Source organism: Oncorhynchus kisutch, linkage group LG8 (assembly GCF_002021735.2).
Source record: "Oncorhynchus kisutch isolate 150728-3 linkage group LG8, Okis_V2, whole genome shotgun sequence".
Lineage (NCBI taxonomy): Eukaryota > Metazoa > Chordata > Actinopteri > Salmoniformes > Salmonidae > Oncorhynchus > Oncorhynchus kisutch.
Genome location: NC_034181.2, coordinates 5,638,835 through 5,656,003, shown reverse-complemented (window position 1 = coordinate 5,656,003; position 17,169 = coordinate 5,638,835). Strand labels below are relative to the sequence as shown.

Sequence of the window (17,169 nt, the reverse complement as noted above, 5' to 3'; positions counted from 1 at the left end):
GTATATTATAGACTGGAGACCAGAGGTAGTTAGATGGGTATATTATAGACTGGAGACCAGAGGTAGTTAGATGGGTATATTATAGACTGGAGACCAGAGGTAGTTAGATGGGTATATTATAGACTGGAGACTACAGGTGGTTAGATGGGTATATTATAGCCTGGAGACTACAGGTGGTTAGATGGGTATATTATAGACTGGAGACCAGAGGTAGTTAGATGGGTATATTATAGACTGGAGACTACAGGTGGTTAGATGGGTATTCAAGCTTTGAGGATGTCTTCGTCAGCCTGTTGGAGTAGGAGGCGGCTCTGGAGATCTCCAGCCCTTTTCCCTTTGCTGATTATTGTAGGGTTCTTCTCTGATTGGCTGATTATTGTAGGGTTCTTTTCTGATTGGCCGATTATTGTGTTTTGTTGGGTTCTTCTCTGATTGGCCGATTATTGTGTTTAGTAGGATTCTTCTCTGATTGTGTTCTATAGGGTTCTTCTCTGATTGGCTGATTATTGTGTTCTGTAGGGTTATTTTCTGATTGGCTGATTATTGTGTTCTGTAGGGTTATTTTCTGATTGGCTGATTATTGTGTTCTGTAGGGTTATTTTCTGATTGGCTGATTATTATGTTTCGTATGATTCTTCTCTGATTTGCTGAGTATTGTGTTCTGTAGGGTTCTCTGATTCGTAGAGCAGTGTGTGGTGTGGTGTGGTGGTGTGTGGTGTGGTGTGGTGTAAGTACCTAGGAGGACATCAGCAGCCAGCAGGTGTTCCATGACAGAGTCCAGGATGTGGGACTGGAACTCTTTCTGCTGAGTCCTGGTGGAGCGCTCTGGGGACGCCTGGGGAGACAACTCTACGTTAAAGCGCCAATCAACCGTTGAAACGATAACAAAACGCCCTCCTCGCCTGTTTTGGTTAAAAAGATGAGGTATTGGCCTGGAGAAATGTAACCACTCTCAGATTAAGACAGAACTATGGATGTGAGGACTGACCACCATGATATCAACATGATAGTTGTAACCATGTTATGAGGATATACAGGACTGACCACCATGATATCAACATGATAGTTGTAACCATGTTATGAGGATATACAGGACTGACCACCATGATATCAACATGATAGTTGTATTCATGTTATGAGGATATACAGTGTTTGTTTACATTTACAATGTTTAAACATTGGAGAAAAACAAGCTGATATTTTGGGTTCTCATGGAGTGCATTAGTTGATCTAAACTCATGAGGCATTTATATATTCCTCAAGAATCAATGGATATAAATATATAATCTATAAGTCCAAAAATGGATGTATGTATCAACTGCAGATTTCCACTTTCCTGACACAATAGCTAGATTAAGGGTTGCAAAAATCTAGAAACTTAAACCAAAATTCCCCCGTTTTCCAGAAATTCCTTTGGGAGCGTTCCCGGATTTTTGCAACCCTTAATCTAGATGATCAACTAATAGCAATTAAATCCCACCGGTTTCTGTCAGGATAGCACTTTGGTACTATGATAGCACTTTGGTACTAGGATAGCACTTTGGTACTAGGATAGCACTTTGGTACTAGGATAGCACTTTGGTACTAGGATAGCACTTTGGTACTAGGATAGCACTTTGGTACTACGATAGCACTTTGGTACTTTGGTGATAGCACTTTGGTGATAGCACTTTGGTGATAGCACTTTGGTACTATGATAGCGCTTTGGTACTATGATAGCGCTTTGGTACTATGATAGCACTTTGGTACTAGGATAGCACTTTGGTACTAGGATAGCACTTTGGTACTAGGATAGCACTTTGGTACTAGGATAGCACTTTGGTACTATGATAGCACTTTGGTACTATGATAGCGCTTTGGTACTATGATAGCACTTTGGTACTATGATAGCGCTTTGGTACTATGATAGCACTTTGGTACTATGATAGCACTTTGGTACTATCAGGCCAATACCTCATCTTTTTACCAAAACAGGCGAGGAGGGCGTTTTGTTATCGTTTCATCTGTGGATTTGACCTTTAAACAGCTGCATATTATCAAGATATCAAAGTGTCACCAACAAAAAGGTAAACAGTACTGCCCTACCAAGCAAAAAAAGGCAGTAACTGCTCATAGCATGTTCTGTTATAATCTCCACCCGGCACAGCCAGAAGAGGACTGGCCACCCCTCATAGCCTGGTTCCTCTCTAGGTTTCTTCCTAGGTTTTGGCCTTTCTAGGGAGTTTTTCCTAGCCACCGTGCTTCTACACCTGCATTGCTTGCTGTTTGGGGTTTTAGGCTGGGTTTCTGTACAGCACTTTGAGATATCAGCTGATGTAAAAAAGGGCTCCATAAATACATTTGATTGATTTGTCTCACCTCTAACAGTAGGTCTATGGTGGACGTCTGTTTGTTGGCCGGAGTCAGACACAGGTTGTCCATGATCAGCACCTTCATGAAGTCAAACACATACTTCTTGGCCGGATGATTGGTCAGGTAGGTCTTCGAACCCACGTTGCAGTATTCCGATTGGCTACGGTTCATGCCCGTGTCGGCGGTGAAGGCCTTGAATTCTTCCGTTGGTGACCCTGCTTCGTCATCCAGGTCACTCACCTGAGAGAGGAGAGGAGAGGAGAGGAGAGGAGAGGAGAGGAGGGGAGAGGAGGGGAGAGGAGGGGAGGGGAGGGGAGAGGAGGGGAGGGGAGGGGAGGGGAGAGGAGAGGAGAGGAGAGGAGAGGAGAGGAGAGGAGGGGAGAGGAGAGGAGAGGAGGGGAGAGGAGAGGAGGGGAGAGGAGAGGAGAGGGAGGGAGAGAGGAGAGGGGGGAGGGGAGAGGATGGGAGAGGAGGGGAGGGAGAGGAGAGGAGAGGAGAGGAGAGGAGAGGAGAGGAGAGGAGAGGAGAGGAGAGGAGAGGAGAGGAGAGGAGAGGGGGGAGAGGAGAGGAGGGGAGAGGAGGGGAGGGGAGGGGAGGGGAGGGGAGGGGAGGGGAGGGAGGGGAGGGGAGGGGAGAGGAGAGGAGGGAAGGGGAGGAGAGGAGGGGAGGGGGTGGGAGAGGAGAGGAGAGAGGAGAGGGGGGAGAGGAGAGGGAGAGAGGAGAGGGGGAGGGGAGAGGAGGGAATGGGAGAGGAGGGGAGAGGGAGAGAGGAGAGGGAGAGGAGAGGAGAGGAGAGGAGGAGAGGAGAGGAGAGGAGAGGAGAGGAGAGGAGGGGAGAGAGGAGAGGGGGGGAGAGGAGGGGAGAGGAGGGGAGAGGAGGGGAGAGGAGAGGAGAGGAGAGGAGAGGAGAGGAGAGGAGAGGAGAGGAGAGGAGAGGAGAGGAGAGGAGAGGAGAGGAGAGGAGAGAGGAGAGGAGAGGAGAGGAGAGGAGAGGAGAGGAGAGGAGAGGAGAGGAGAGGAGAGGAGAGGAGAGAGAGAAGAGAAGAGAAGAGAAGAGAAGAGAAGAGAAGAGAAGAGGAGAGGAGAGGAGAGGAGAGGAGGGGAGGGGAGGGGAGGGGAGGGGAGGGGAGGGGAGGGGAGGGGAGAGAGAGGGAGAGAAGGGGAGAGGAGGGAGAGAGAGAGAGGGAGAGAAGGGAGAGAGGGGAGGAGAGGGAGGGGGGGAGGAGAGGGAGGGAGAGAGGGGAGGGAGGGAGGGAGGGAGGGAGGGAGGGAGGGAGGGAGGGAGGGAGGGAGGGAGGGAGGGAGGGAGGGAGGGAGGGAGGGAGGGAGGGAGGGAGGGAGGGAGGGAGGGAGGGAGGGAGGAGAGGATTAGATGGAGCTCAGAGAACACACATATAGCTACTGTAGAAAACACACACACAGGGGAAAAACAATTCTACATTTGGATACAGTTGAGCCTCTCACCATCTCAGAGTAGGGCCTGATGTTGAAGGGGAAGACTGAGGCAGCCAGGACACACAGGAACTCTGGGCTGTGCCACATTGGGGCCAGGTCTGGGACGTTGTGATACAGGTACCTGTAATAATAAATCACTTATTAGTGATATATAGATATATGTAGAATATAGTAAAAATAAAGAAAAACCCTTGAATGAGTAGGTGTGTCCAAACTTTTGAACTGTCTGTGTATATATATATATATATACACACACACACACACACATTATGACTATTATTTATGATACCGATTATTTTAAATATATATATATATTTTTTTATTATATATGTGATACAGGTACCTGAAGAACTGCATCAGAGTCACCGGGTACTCCCTCAGCCACGAACCCTCTTCCTCAGACTGCCACGGCTAAGAGGACGAAGAAAAGCACAACGTCATTTGATGGTAGAAGAAGATCCAGCAGTTATATGACATTTGGTGACAGCAAGCTAGGTAAACTCAACCATGGATGGATTGCTGCCTCTCCTTAAGACTGCTAACAGGATAAGGAAACCAACATGTTATTTAGGGTGAACAATCCCTTTCTCTATCCCCATAGACAGAACTATCTCGTATCTTTCTCTATCCCCATAGACAGAACTATCTCGTATCTTTCTCTATCCCCATAGACAGAACTATCTCGTATCTTTCTCTATCCCCATAGACAGAACTATCCCATATCTTTCTCTATCCCCATAGACAGAACTATCCCATATCTTTCTCTATCCATAGACAGAACTATCCCATATCTTTCTCTATCCATAGACAGAACTATCCCATAGACAGAACGTCATCTGGTTGTAGAAGTGAATCTAGTAGCTCGTCTACATGGAAAAAGGATTGGGTTTGTCCTCCTTTCTCTCTCCTCCTCTCCTCCCTCCACTCCTCATCTCCTCTATCCTTCCCTCGCTCCTTCTCTCCTCTTCCTCCTCTCACCAGGTTGAGCATGCTCCTCAGCATCCCCAGTAACAGGAAGCCAGCCTCGGTGCAGACACTGTGGATGGATCCCACTATGGTGGCGCTGGAAGCAGGGACTCCAAAGACAAACGTCCAGATAGAGTCCAGGTCAAACTAACACAAAACACAGAACACAGTGGCAGGGGTAACACTCAGCAGGGTTACACATTAACGCTGTCCTCTTGTCCGAGACAAGAAGAATATAAATTAAAGTTTTTTTTTTTTAATCACACATATCACAATAGCAAACAATTACTCCAATCAGAATTGGATCAGAAAGACCCAATTTGAATAATATTCTAATCTATTTTTCATGTACATATATTTTAAAAAGCCTAAATGTCAAAGTGTATGTGATTGGCTAAAGCCTCATGTCCAAATGATCACATGACCAGACAGTGCCTGTTGTTCACCCTACCCACCTTGAATCTGAGAAGAGGTGTTGAGCATTTTGAAATGATTTAACTATAAACACAACTGATTAAAACCTGGACGTTTTATACATTTTTATGAAGCATTTCTTAACTTGTTTCAAAGTAGCCTAGCCAACCCTAGCCTAGCCAACCCTAGCCAACCCTAGCCTAGCCAACCCTAGCTTAGCCAACCCTAGCCTAACCAACCCTAGCCAACCCTAGCCTAGCCAACCCTAGCCTAGCCAACCCTAGCCTAGCCAACCCTAGCCTAGCCAACCCTAGCTTAGCCAACCCTAGCCTAACCAACCCTAGCCTAGCCAACCCTAGCCTAGCCAACCCTAGCCTAGCCAACCCTAGGTTAGCCAACCCTAGCCTAACCAACCCTAGCTTAGCCAACCCAAGCCTAACCAACCCTAGCTTAGCCAACCCTAGCCTAGCCAACCCAAGCTTAGCCAACCCAAGTTTAGCCAACCCTAGCCTAGCCAACCTAAGCTTAGCCAATTCTAGCCTAGCCAACCCTAGCTTAGCCAACCCTAGCCAACCCTATCTTAGCCTAGCCAACCCTAGCTTAGCCAACCCTAGCCTAGCCAACCCTAGCCTAGCCAACCCTAGCTTAGCCAACCCTAGCTTAGCCTAGCCAACCCTAGCTTAGCCTAGCCAACCCTAGCTTAGCCTAGCCAACCCTAGCTTAGCCTAGCCAACCCTAGCTTAGCCTAGCCAACCCTAGCTTAGCCTAGCCAACCCTAGCCTAGCCAACCCTAGCCTAGCCAACCCTTGACAAAATACGACCATAGAAATGTTGAGGGAATTAATTTACACACTTAATACACCATTGGTTTTCAAATCAATATTATCTTATTGTCCAGCAGCCAAAAGCATAATCATATTAGTAACCCATACTAGTTGATAATAATGTGGACACCTAGGTGGACAGCGTGGTTGTGAACTAAAGGAAGGTGAGGATGGTGAGATTGGTTTGTTTACCAACCAGGCATCAGACTGAGATCAATTGTGAGGTGATAGGGCCGGATTAGGGTTTGCAGTGTTTGAGTGTGATACCAATTATGTCTTGGAGTCTGTGAGGGGGAACTCGTTTCTGCTCCAGGGGGCGCCAAAAATGATGTCTTGGAGTCTGTGAGGGGATCTCGCTTTTCCTCCAGGACACAGCTGTTTCAGTATTTAACCAAGAGGAACCAAGAGGATCCCCAAAATAGATTTGAAGTGTAGAAAATGTAATACAAGGGCGTTTCCTATTTAGTAAGTAAAGAATGTGGCCTGGTGGTGAAAGAGGCATCATTGAACTATAAAATATATATAAAATATAATATAATATAATATATATATAAAAGTTGATTCTTGGCAACATATTCATTTTAATTATTGAGACTGGAAAAAAGTTGAGGTACTTGCTCCCCATCTTTCCACATCACAGTCTATGCTTCTTAAAATGGGTTTGCACTTGTTTTTTGACTATAGATTGCAAAAGGATACATTTATATATCCCAGGCAGCAGGAATGGTGTACTCTAGGGATGTTGAGGGGGCAGCTCTCGTTCAGGGACAATAGAGCAGATTTCGTCCTGTGTTGATTTTATATCCAGAAACACAGCTGTAGTTCTAAACAAAAATACTGAGAAGGTAACAACTCAGGTGCCCACGTAGAGCAGTACATCAGTCTGCATACAGAGATATGTGGTGGTCTGTGCCAAGTACAGTAAAATGGGCTCATTTATTTATTTAATATCACCTAGGCAAGCTCATGATGTTGTGATTGGGCAGACAGCCTGCGCAGGAGGTTCCAGGGAGAACAACAAGCTCATGATGTTGTTATTGGGCAGACAGCCTGCACAGGAGGTTCCAAGGAGAACAACAAGCTCATGATGTTGTGATTGGGCAGACAGCCTACGCAGGAGGTTCCAGGGAGAACAACAAGCTCATGATGTTGTGATTGGGCAGACAGCCTGCACAGGAGGTTCCAGGGAGAACAACAAGCTCATGATGTTGCGATTGGGCAGACAGCCTGCGCAGGAGGTTCCAGGGAGAACAACAAGCTCATGATGTTGTGATTGGGCAGACAGCCTGCGCAGGAGGTTCCAGGGAGAACAACAAGCTCATGATGTTGCGATTGTGCAGACAGCCTGCGCAGGAGGTTCCAGGGAGAACAACAAGCTCATGATGTTGTGATTGGGCAGACAGCCTGCGCAGGAGGTTCCAGGGAGAACAACAAGCATTAGACTGCCTATGGTAAATTGGCATGAGCATATTTTGCCAGGTTGTACCACGGCATAAGGAATGGCATAAAGCTCTTAAACCAGTGGATATGAATTGTTCCCCAATGTCCATACAGCGTAGAACATAAATATAGCCGCTCTAAGCGATCAATGGCTTTTTCTACGTCCGATGGCAATATGGCCGACGGTGAGTCAGTATTCATGGACCCATCGGTAATATGATGGCAATATGGCCGACGGTGAGTCAGTATTCATGGACCCATCGGTAATATGATGGCAATATGGCCGACGGTGAGTCAGTATTCATGGACCCATCGGTAATATGATGGCAATATGGCCGACGGTGAGTCAGTATTCATGGACCCATCGGTAATATGATGGCAATATGGCCGACGGTGAGTCAGTATTCATGGACCCATCGGTAATATGATGGCAATATGGCCGACGGTGAGTCAGTATTCATGGACCCATCGGTAATATGATGGCAATATGGCCGACGGTGAGTCAGTATTCATGGACCCATCGGTAATATGATGGCAATATGGCCGACGGTGAGTCAGTATTCATGGACCCATCGGTAATATGATGGCAATATGGCCGACGGTGAGTCAGTATTCATGGACCCATCGGTAATATGATGGCAATATGGCCGACGGTGAGTCAGTATTCATGGACCCATCGGTAATATGATGGCAATATGGCCGACGGTGAGTCAGTATTCATGGACCCATCGGTAATATGATGGCAATATGGCCGACGGTGAGTCAGTATTCATGGACCCATCGGTAATATGATGGCAATATGGCCGACGGTGAGTCAGTATTCATGGACCCATCGGTAATATGATGGCAATATGGCCGACGGTGAGTCAGTATTCATGGACCCATCGGTAATATGATGGCAATATGGCCGACGGTGAGTCAGTATTCATTACCCATCGGTAATATGATGGCAATATGGCCGACGGTGAGTCAGTATTCATGGACCCATCGGTAATATGATGGCAATATGGCCGACGGTGAGTCAGTATTCATGGACCCATCGGTAATATGATGGCAATATGGCCGACGGTGAGTCAGTATTCATGGACCCATCGGTAATATGATGACAATATGGCCGACGGTGAGTCAGTATTCATGGACCCATCGGTAATATGATGGCAATATGGCCGACGGTGAGTCAGTATTCATTACCCATCGGTAATATGATGGCAATATGGCCGACGGTGAGTCAGTATTCATGGACCCATCGGTAATATGATGGCAATATGGCCGACGGTGAGTCAGTATTCATGGACCCATCGGTAATATGATGGCAATATGGCCGACGGTGAGTCAGTATTCATGGACCCATCGGTAATATGATGGCAATATGGCCGACGGTGAGTCAGTATTCATGGACCCATCGGTAATATGATGGCAATATGGCCGACGGTGAGTCAGTATTCATGGACCCATCGGTAATATGATGGCAATATGGCCGACGGTGAGTCAGTATTCATGGACCCATCGGTAATATGATGGCAATATGGCCGACGGTGAGTCAGTATTCATGGACCCATCGGTAATATGATGGCAATATGGCCGACGGTGAGTCAGTATTCATGGACCCATCGGTAATATGATGGCAATATGGCCGACGGTGAGTCAGTATTCATGGACCCATCGGTAATATGATGGCAATATGGCCGACGGTGAGTCAGTATTCATGGACCCATCGGTAATATGATGGCAATATGGCCGACGGTGAGTCAGTATTCATGGACCCATCGGTAATATGATGGCAATATGGCCGACGGTGAGTCAGTATTCATGGACCCATCGGTAATATGATGGCAATATGGCCGACGGTGAGTCAGTATTCATGGACCCATCGGTAATATGATGGCAATATGGCCGACGGTGAGTCAGTATTCATGGACCCATCGGTAATATGATGGCAATATGGCCGACGGTGAGTCAGTATTCATTACCCATCGGTAATATGATGGCAATATGGCCGACGGTGAGTCAGTATTCATGGACCCATCGGTAATATGATGGCAATATGGCCGACGGTGAGTCAGTATTCATGGACCCATCGGTAATATGATGGCAATATGGCCGACGGTGAGTCAGTATTCATGGACCCATCGGTAATATGATGACAATATGGCCGACGGTGAGTCAGTATTCATGGACCCATCGGTAATATGATGGCAATATGGCCGACGGTGAGTCAGTATTCATTACCCATCGGTAATATGATGGCAATATGGCCGACGGTGAGTCAGTATTCATGGACCCATCGGTAATATGATGGCAATATAGCCGACGGTGAGTCAGTATTCATTACCCATCGGTAATATGGAGCAGACTGAGGATGTTATCCGTTGTAAGTCTGGTTTTGATAAAAATAACAAGAACGTTGAAGAAGACGAGGGGAGAATCTTCGCATACGAATTTGATATCAGCGTTCAAAATCTATAATGGGGCGGGGGGGGAGATAATTCCCACATTCTGGTCCTTATCTTTTTTTTTCAACATTAAAGAAATGATATCAGTGTTCACGTCTCTATTGAATCATGTCTAGAATCAGTTGATGTAAAAAAAATTATCCATAAGGATAGAAAGAACTCTGGAGGTTTCCAACAAACCCCAGGGATTTCCTGCTGATCATTGTTTGTATGGATTATTTTAGTTCCATCAGAGTGATAGGGGGGCTTAAGCGTTGCAGGTCGGCAGAGATCTCAGATCTAGACAAATGACCATAGAAATCCCAGAGTTTTGAATTGATTAATAACGGGTCAGTGTATGGTACCATCCATTGACGGCTAATAGATCATTTATTGAGCTAATAGATTGGCTTGAATGAGCCCTATGAAAATTTAAAAAAGAAACATGCTATGTGGATGAGAGTTTCTGCCCGGTGTTTACATGATAAATTAATTTATTTTCTGATAATCTGCCGATCAAGGATAGCTTGTGGAGAGACGTTTCAAGTTGTCATAATTGGTCTTCTTATTCTGTAGTGTTGTGTTGGTTGATTGGTTTAAATTGGATGACAATGAGGTAGAGTGTGGCCTAATAAAGCCTTTGACCATGTCCCACAGTCCTCCAGAATCATCATCAGTGTTACCACAGTCCTCCAGGTTCATCATCAGTGTTACCACAGTCCTCCAGGTTCATCAGTGTTACCACAGTCCTCCAGGTTCATCATCAGTGTTACCACAGTCCTCCAGGTTCATCATCAGTGTTACCACAGTGCTCCATCAACACAACGCCATAGATAACGCGCAATTGGCATGCTGACTGCAGAAATATCTACCAGAGCTGTTGCCAGAGAATTTAATGTTAATTTCTCTATCATAAGCCGCCTCCAACATCGTTTTAGACAATTTGACAGTACATCCAATCTGCCTCACAACCACATACCATGTGTAACCACACAAGCCCAGGTTTGTAGTAGAGGTAACAGGTTTTTAGTAGAGGTAACACTAGCTAGTACAGTATGGAAAAGAGGTTTTTAGTAGAGGTAACACTAGCTAGTACAGTAGGGAAAAGAGGTTTTAACTAGCTGGTACAGTATGGAAAAGAGGTTTTAACTAGCTAGTACAGTATGGAAAAGAGGTTTTAACTAGATAGTACAGTATGGAAAAGAGGTTTTTAGTAGAGGTAACACTAGCTAGTACAGTAGGGAAAAGAGGTTTTAACTAGCTGGTACAGTATGGAAAAGAGATTTTAACTAGCTAGTACAGTATGGAAAAGAGGTTTTAACTAGCTAGTACAGTAGGGAAAAGAGGTTTTTAGTAGAGGTAACACTAGCTAGTACAGTAGGGAAAAGAGGTTTTAACTAGCTAGTACAGTAGGGAAAAGAGGTTTTTAGTAAAGAAGTAATGATAAAAAGTTTTGTGTACTAACATGTACCTGGAGGCTGTCCGGCAGCTCTGTGACGGGTTGTTGCAGGAACAGGGCCATCAGCAGGAAGTAGAGCTCGGGGACGTTGGTGTGTTTCGGCAGCAGCGTCTGCAGAACAGGGAACCCTGGGAAATGGCAGGCGTCTCGGTTGATCTCCCGTAGCGTGGAGCGACCGCCGGCGCTGCGGCCCACGTTGAAGCCTGAGGAGGAGAGAGGACAGGGAGAGGAGGTTGGGGAAAGTGCGAATCAGGGTTGTGATCAGGAAAACTTCAGGGGGAAAAATGTAATACATTTGGATTTTAGATAGGGGATAGGCCAGTTATTTGAATAGAGGATAAATGTCAGAAAATCAGGAAAACTCACATCCCTATTCTTACAATAGACTACAACTAACTAACAGTTAGGAAACCGCCATTGATGTGCGCTAACTATGCCTGTACTTTTCCCTTTCTATGCAAGCTGGGTCGAAGCACATGTGGGTATGCTCACATTCTATGCCTGTACTTTGTTGCAGAGCAGACGGAATATTGAAGTGCACTATGGGATATTAAAGTATTCTATTCTATTCCGAGTTTTACCTTTAGTTACACGGGTTAGTTTCATTGAGATAAAATCTCTTTTGGAAGAGAGACCTGTTTCAAGATAGACATTATAAACAAACAAAGAAGCATTAAAAGCCATCCTCATCCCAAGGTTAATGACGGATGGGCAAGGGGCTGAGAGGGGCAGCATGTCACATTCTATATCCTGTAAACAGTTCTATTCTATTATGGCACATTCTATATCCTGCACAGTAAACAGTTATATTCTATTATGTTACATTCTATATCCCGCACAGTAAACAGTTATATTCTATTATGTTACATTCTATATCCCGCACAGTAAACTGTTCTATTATGTCACATTCTATATCCTGCACAGTAAACAGTTCTATTCTATTATGTTACATTCTATATCCCGCACAGTAAACAGTTCTATTCTATTATGTTACATTCTATATCCCGCACAGTAAACTGTTCTATTATGTCACATTCTATATCCTGCACAGTAAATAGTTCTACTCTATTATGGTACATTCTATATCCTGCATAGTAAACAGTTCTATTATATTATGTCACATTCTATATCCTGCACAGTAAACAGTTCTACTCTATTATGGTACATTCTATATCCTGCACAGTAAACAGTTCTACTCTATTATGGTACATTCTATATCCTGCACAGTAAACAGTTATATGCTACATTCTATATCTATATTATGGTACGTTCTATATCTATATTATTTTAGGGTACATTCTATATCTATATTTGGTACATTCTATATCTATATAATATGATGGTACATTCTATATCTATATTATTTTAGGGTACATTCTATATCTACATCATGGTACATCCTATATCTATATCTATATTATGGTACATTATATATCTATATCTATATTATGGTACATTCTATATCTATATCTATATTATGGTACATTATATATCTATATTATTTTAGGGTACATTATATATATATATCTATATTATGGTACGTTCTATATCTATATTATATTATGGTACATTCTATATCTATATCTATATTATGGTACATTATATATCATGGTACATTCTATATCTATATTATATTATGGTACATTCTATATCTATATTATATTATGGTACATTATATATCTATATTATTTTAGGGTACATTATATATATATATCTATATTATGGCACATTCTATATATATATTATATTATGGTACATTCTATATCATGGTACATTCTATATATATATTATGGTACATTCTATATCTATATTATATTATGGTACATTCTATATCATGGTACATTCTATATCCTGCACAGTAAACAGTTATATTATGTTGGGGTTTTTAAAACTTGTATCTATACATTGACTCACCTACACAAAATCCAACAAACACACACACACACACACGTCACTCTACTCACCCATCACGGTGCCGATCTTGTTGGTGAGGACAGAGTCAGTGTGGTCCAGCCATTCGCCTCCGGTCAGTCCCTCTCTGAACCTGGGCACGTCAAATCAATGTAAAATCATGATATGGATGATCAGGGGAATTCCTGACAATGTGAAATGTAATGTTTTTTGACAGATCATGTACGTGACAATCGTTGTTAATATTCAATCTAAATACAGTACGAGTCAAATGTTTGGACACACCTACTCATTCAAGGGTTTTTCTTTATTTTTTAACTATTTCCTACATTGTAGAATAATAGTGAAGACATTATCACTAAGCTAAGGACCCTGGGACTAAACACCTCCCTCTGCAACTGGATCCTGGACTTCCTGACGGGCCACCCCCAGGTGGTAAGTGTAGGTAACAACACATTCGCCACACTGATCCTCAACACAGGGGCTCCTCAGGGGTGCGTGCTCAGTCCCCTCCTGTACTTCCTGTTCACTCATGACCGCACGGCCAGGCACGACTCCAACACCATCATTAAGTTTGCCGACGACACAACAGTGGAAGGCCTGATCACTGACAATGATGTGACAGCCTATAAGGAGGAGGTCAGAGACCTGGCAGTGTGGTTCAAGGACAACATTCTCTCCCTCAACGTGATCAAGACAAACAAGATGATTGTGGAATACAGGAAAAGAAGGACCGAGCACTCCCCCATTCTCATCGACGGGGCTGCAGTGGAGCAGGTTGAGAGCTACAAGTTCCTTGGTGTCCACATCACCAACAAATTATTATTGTCCAAACACACCACGGCAGTCATGAAGAGGGCACGACAACACCTATGCAGGAGACTGAAAAGATTTGGCCTAGGTCCACAGATCCTCAAAAGGTTCTACAGCTGCACCATCAAGAGCATCTTGACTGGTTGCATCACTGCCTGGTATGGCAACTGCTCGGCCTCCGAACACAAGGAACTACAGAGGGTAGTGCGCGTACGGCCCAGTACATCACTGGGGCCAAGCTTCCTGCCATCCAGGACCTCTATACCAGGCAGTGTCAGAAGAAGGGCCCAAAAATTGCCAAGGACTCCAGCCACCCTAGTCATAGACTGTTCTCTCTGTTAACACACGGCAACCGGTACCAGAGTGCCAAGTCTAGGTCAAAAAGGCTTCTGAATAGCTTCTACCCCCAAGATATAAGACTCCTGAACATCTAATCAAATGGCTTCCCAGACTATTTGCATTGTACACCCCCCACCCCCCATTTTTACACTACTGCTACTCTCTTGTTTATTATCTATGCGTAGTCACTTTACCTACATGTACATATTACCTCAATTACCTCAACTAACCGGTGCCCCAGCACATTGACTCTGTACTGGTACTCACTGTATATAGCCTCCTCCCATTGATTCTGTACCGGTACCTCCTGTATATAGCCTCCACATTGACTCTGTAACGGTACCCCCTGTATATAGCCTCCACATTGACTCTGTACCGGTACCCCCTGTATATAGCCTCCACATTGACTCTGTACCGGTACCCCCTGTATATAGCCTCCACATTGACTCTGTACCGGTACCCCCTGTATATAGCCTCCACATTGACTCTGTACCGGTACCCCCTGTATATAGCCTCCACATTGACTCTGTACCGGTACCCCCTGTATATAGCCTCCACATTGACTCTGTACCGGTACCCCCTGTATATAGCCTCCACATTGACTCTGCACCGTAACACCCTGTATATAGCCTCCACATTGACTCTGTACCGGTACCCCCTGTATATAGCCTCCACATTGACTCTGTACCGTAACACCCTGTATATAGCCTCCACATTGACTCTGTACCGGTACCCCCTGTATATAGCCTCCACATTGACTCTGTACCGTAACACCCTGTATATAGCCTCCACATTGACTCTGTACCGTAACACCCTGTATATAGCCTCCACATTGACTCTGTACCGGTACCCCCTGTATATAGCCTCCACATTGACTCTGTACCGGTACCCCCTGTATATAGCCTCCACATTAACTCTGTACCGGTACCCCCTGTATATAGCCTCCACATTGACTCGGTACCGTAACACCCTGTATATAGCCTCCACATTGACTCGGTACCGTAACACCCTGTATATAGCCTCCACATTGACTCGGTACCGTAACACCCTGTATATAGCCTCCACATTGACTCGGTACCGTAACACCCTGTATATAGCCTCCACATTGACTCGGTACCGTAACACCCTGTATATAGCCTCCACATTGACTCTGTACCGGTACCCCCTGTATATAGCCTCCACATTGACTCTGTACCGGTACCCCCTGTATATAGCCTCCACATTGACTCTGTACCGGTACCCCCTGTATATAGCCTCCACATTAACTCTGTACCGGTACCCCCTGTATATAGCCTCCACATTGACTCGGTACCGTAACACCCTGTATATAGCCTCCACATTGACTCGGTACCGTAACACCCTGTATATAGCCTCCACATTGACTCGGTACCGTAACACCCTGTATATAGCCTCCACATTGACTCGGTACCGTAACACCCTGTATATAGCCTCCACATTGACTCGGTACCGTAACACCCTGTATATAGCCTCCACATTGACTCTGTACCGTAACACCCTGTATATAGCCTCCACATTGACTCGGTACCGTAACACCCTGTATAAAGCCTCCACATTGACTCTGTACCGTAACACCCTGTATATAGCCTCCACATTGACTCTGTACCGTAACACCCTGTATATAGCCTCCACATTGACTCTGTACCGTAACACCCTGTATATAGCCTCCACATTGACTCTGTACCGTAACACCCTGTATATAGCCTCCACATTGACTCTGTACCGTAACACCCTGTATATAGCCTCCACATTGACTCGGTACCGTAACACCCTGTATATAGCCTCCACATTGACTCGGTACCGTAACACCCTGTATATAGCCTCCACATTGACTCTGTACCGTAACACCCTGTATATAGCCTCCACATTGACTCGGTACCGTAACACCCTGTATAAAGCCTCCACATTGACTCTGTACCGTAACACCCTGTATATAGCCTCCACATTGACTCTGTACCGTAACACCCTGTATATAGCCTCCACATTGACTCTGTACCGTAACACCCTGTATATAGCCTCCACATTGACTCTGTACCGTAACACCCTGTATATAGCCTCCACATTGACTCGGTACCGTAACACCCTGTATATAGCCTCCACATTGACTCTGTACCGTAACACCCTGTATATAGCCTCCACATTGACTCTGTACCGTAACACCCTGTATAAAGCCTCCACATTGACTCTGTACCGTAACACCCTGTATAAAGCCTCCACATTGACTCTGTACCGTAACACCCTGTATATAGCCTCCACATTGACTCTGTACCGTAACACCCTGTATATAGCCTCCACATTGACTCTGTACCGTAACACCCTGTATATAGCCTCCACATTGACTCTGTACCGTAACACCCTGTATATAGCCTCCACATTGACTCTGTACCGGTACCCCCTGTATATAGCCTCCACATTGACTCTGTACCGTAACACCCTGTATATAGCCTCCACATTGACTCTGTACCGTAACACCCTGTATATAGCCTCCACATTGACTCTGTACCGTAACACCCTGTATATAGCCTCCACATTGACTCGGTACCGTAACACCCTGTATATAGCCTCCACATTGACTCTGTACCGTAACACCCTGTATATAGCCTCCACATTGACTCTGTACCGTAACACCCTGTATAAAGCCTCCACATTGACTCTGTACCGTAACACCCTGTATAAAGCCTCCACATTGACTCTGTACCGTAACACCCTGTATATAGCCTCCACATTGACTCTGTACCGTAACACC

At 45.1% G+C, this 17,169-nt stretch overlaps 1 protein-coding gene across 1 annotated transcript in view; it reads right to left on the bottom strand.

Annotated features, from left to right (window-relative positions):
* The window catches only part of wdfy3 (WD repeat and FYVE domain containing 3), a 217,582-nt gene that overhangs the window by 72,845 nt on the left and 127,568 nt on the right, over nt 1-17,169 (bottom strand). The window contains 7 exon segments of the mRNA XM_031829582.1: nt 736-835; nt 2,359-2,592; nt 3,817-3,928; nt 4,151-4,218; nt 4,786-4,920; nt 11,349-11,545; nt 13,307-13,386. Coding sequence (XP_031685442.1) covers nt 736-835; nt 2,359-2,592; nt 3,817-3,928; nt 4,151-4,218; nt 4,786-4,920; nt 11,349-11,545; nt 13,307-13,386 — 926 coding nt within the window.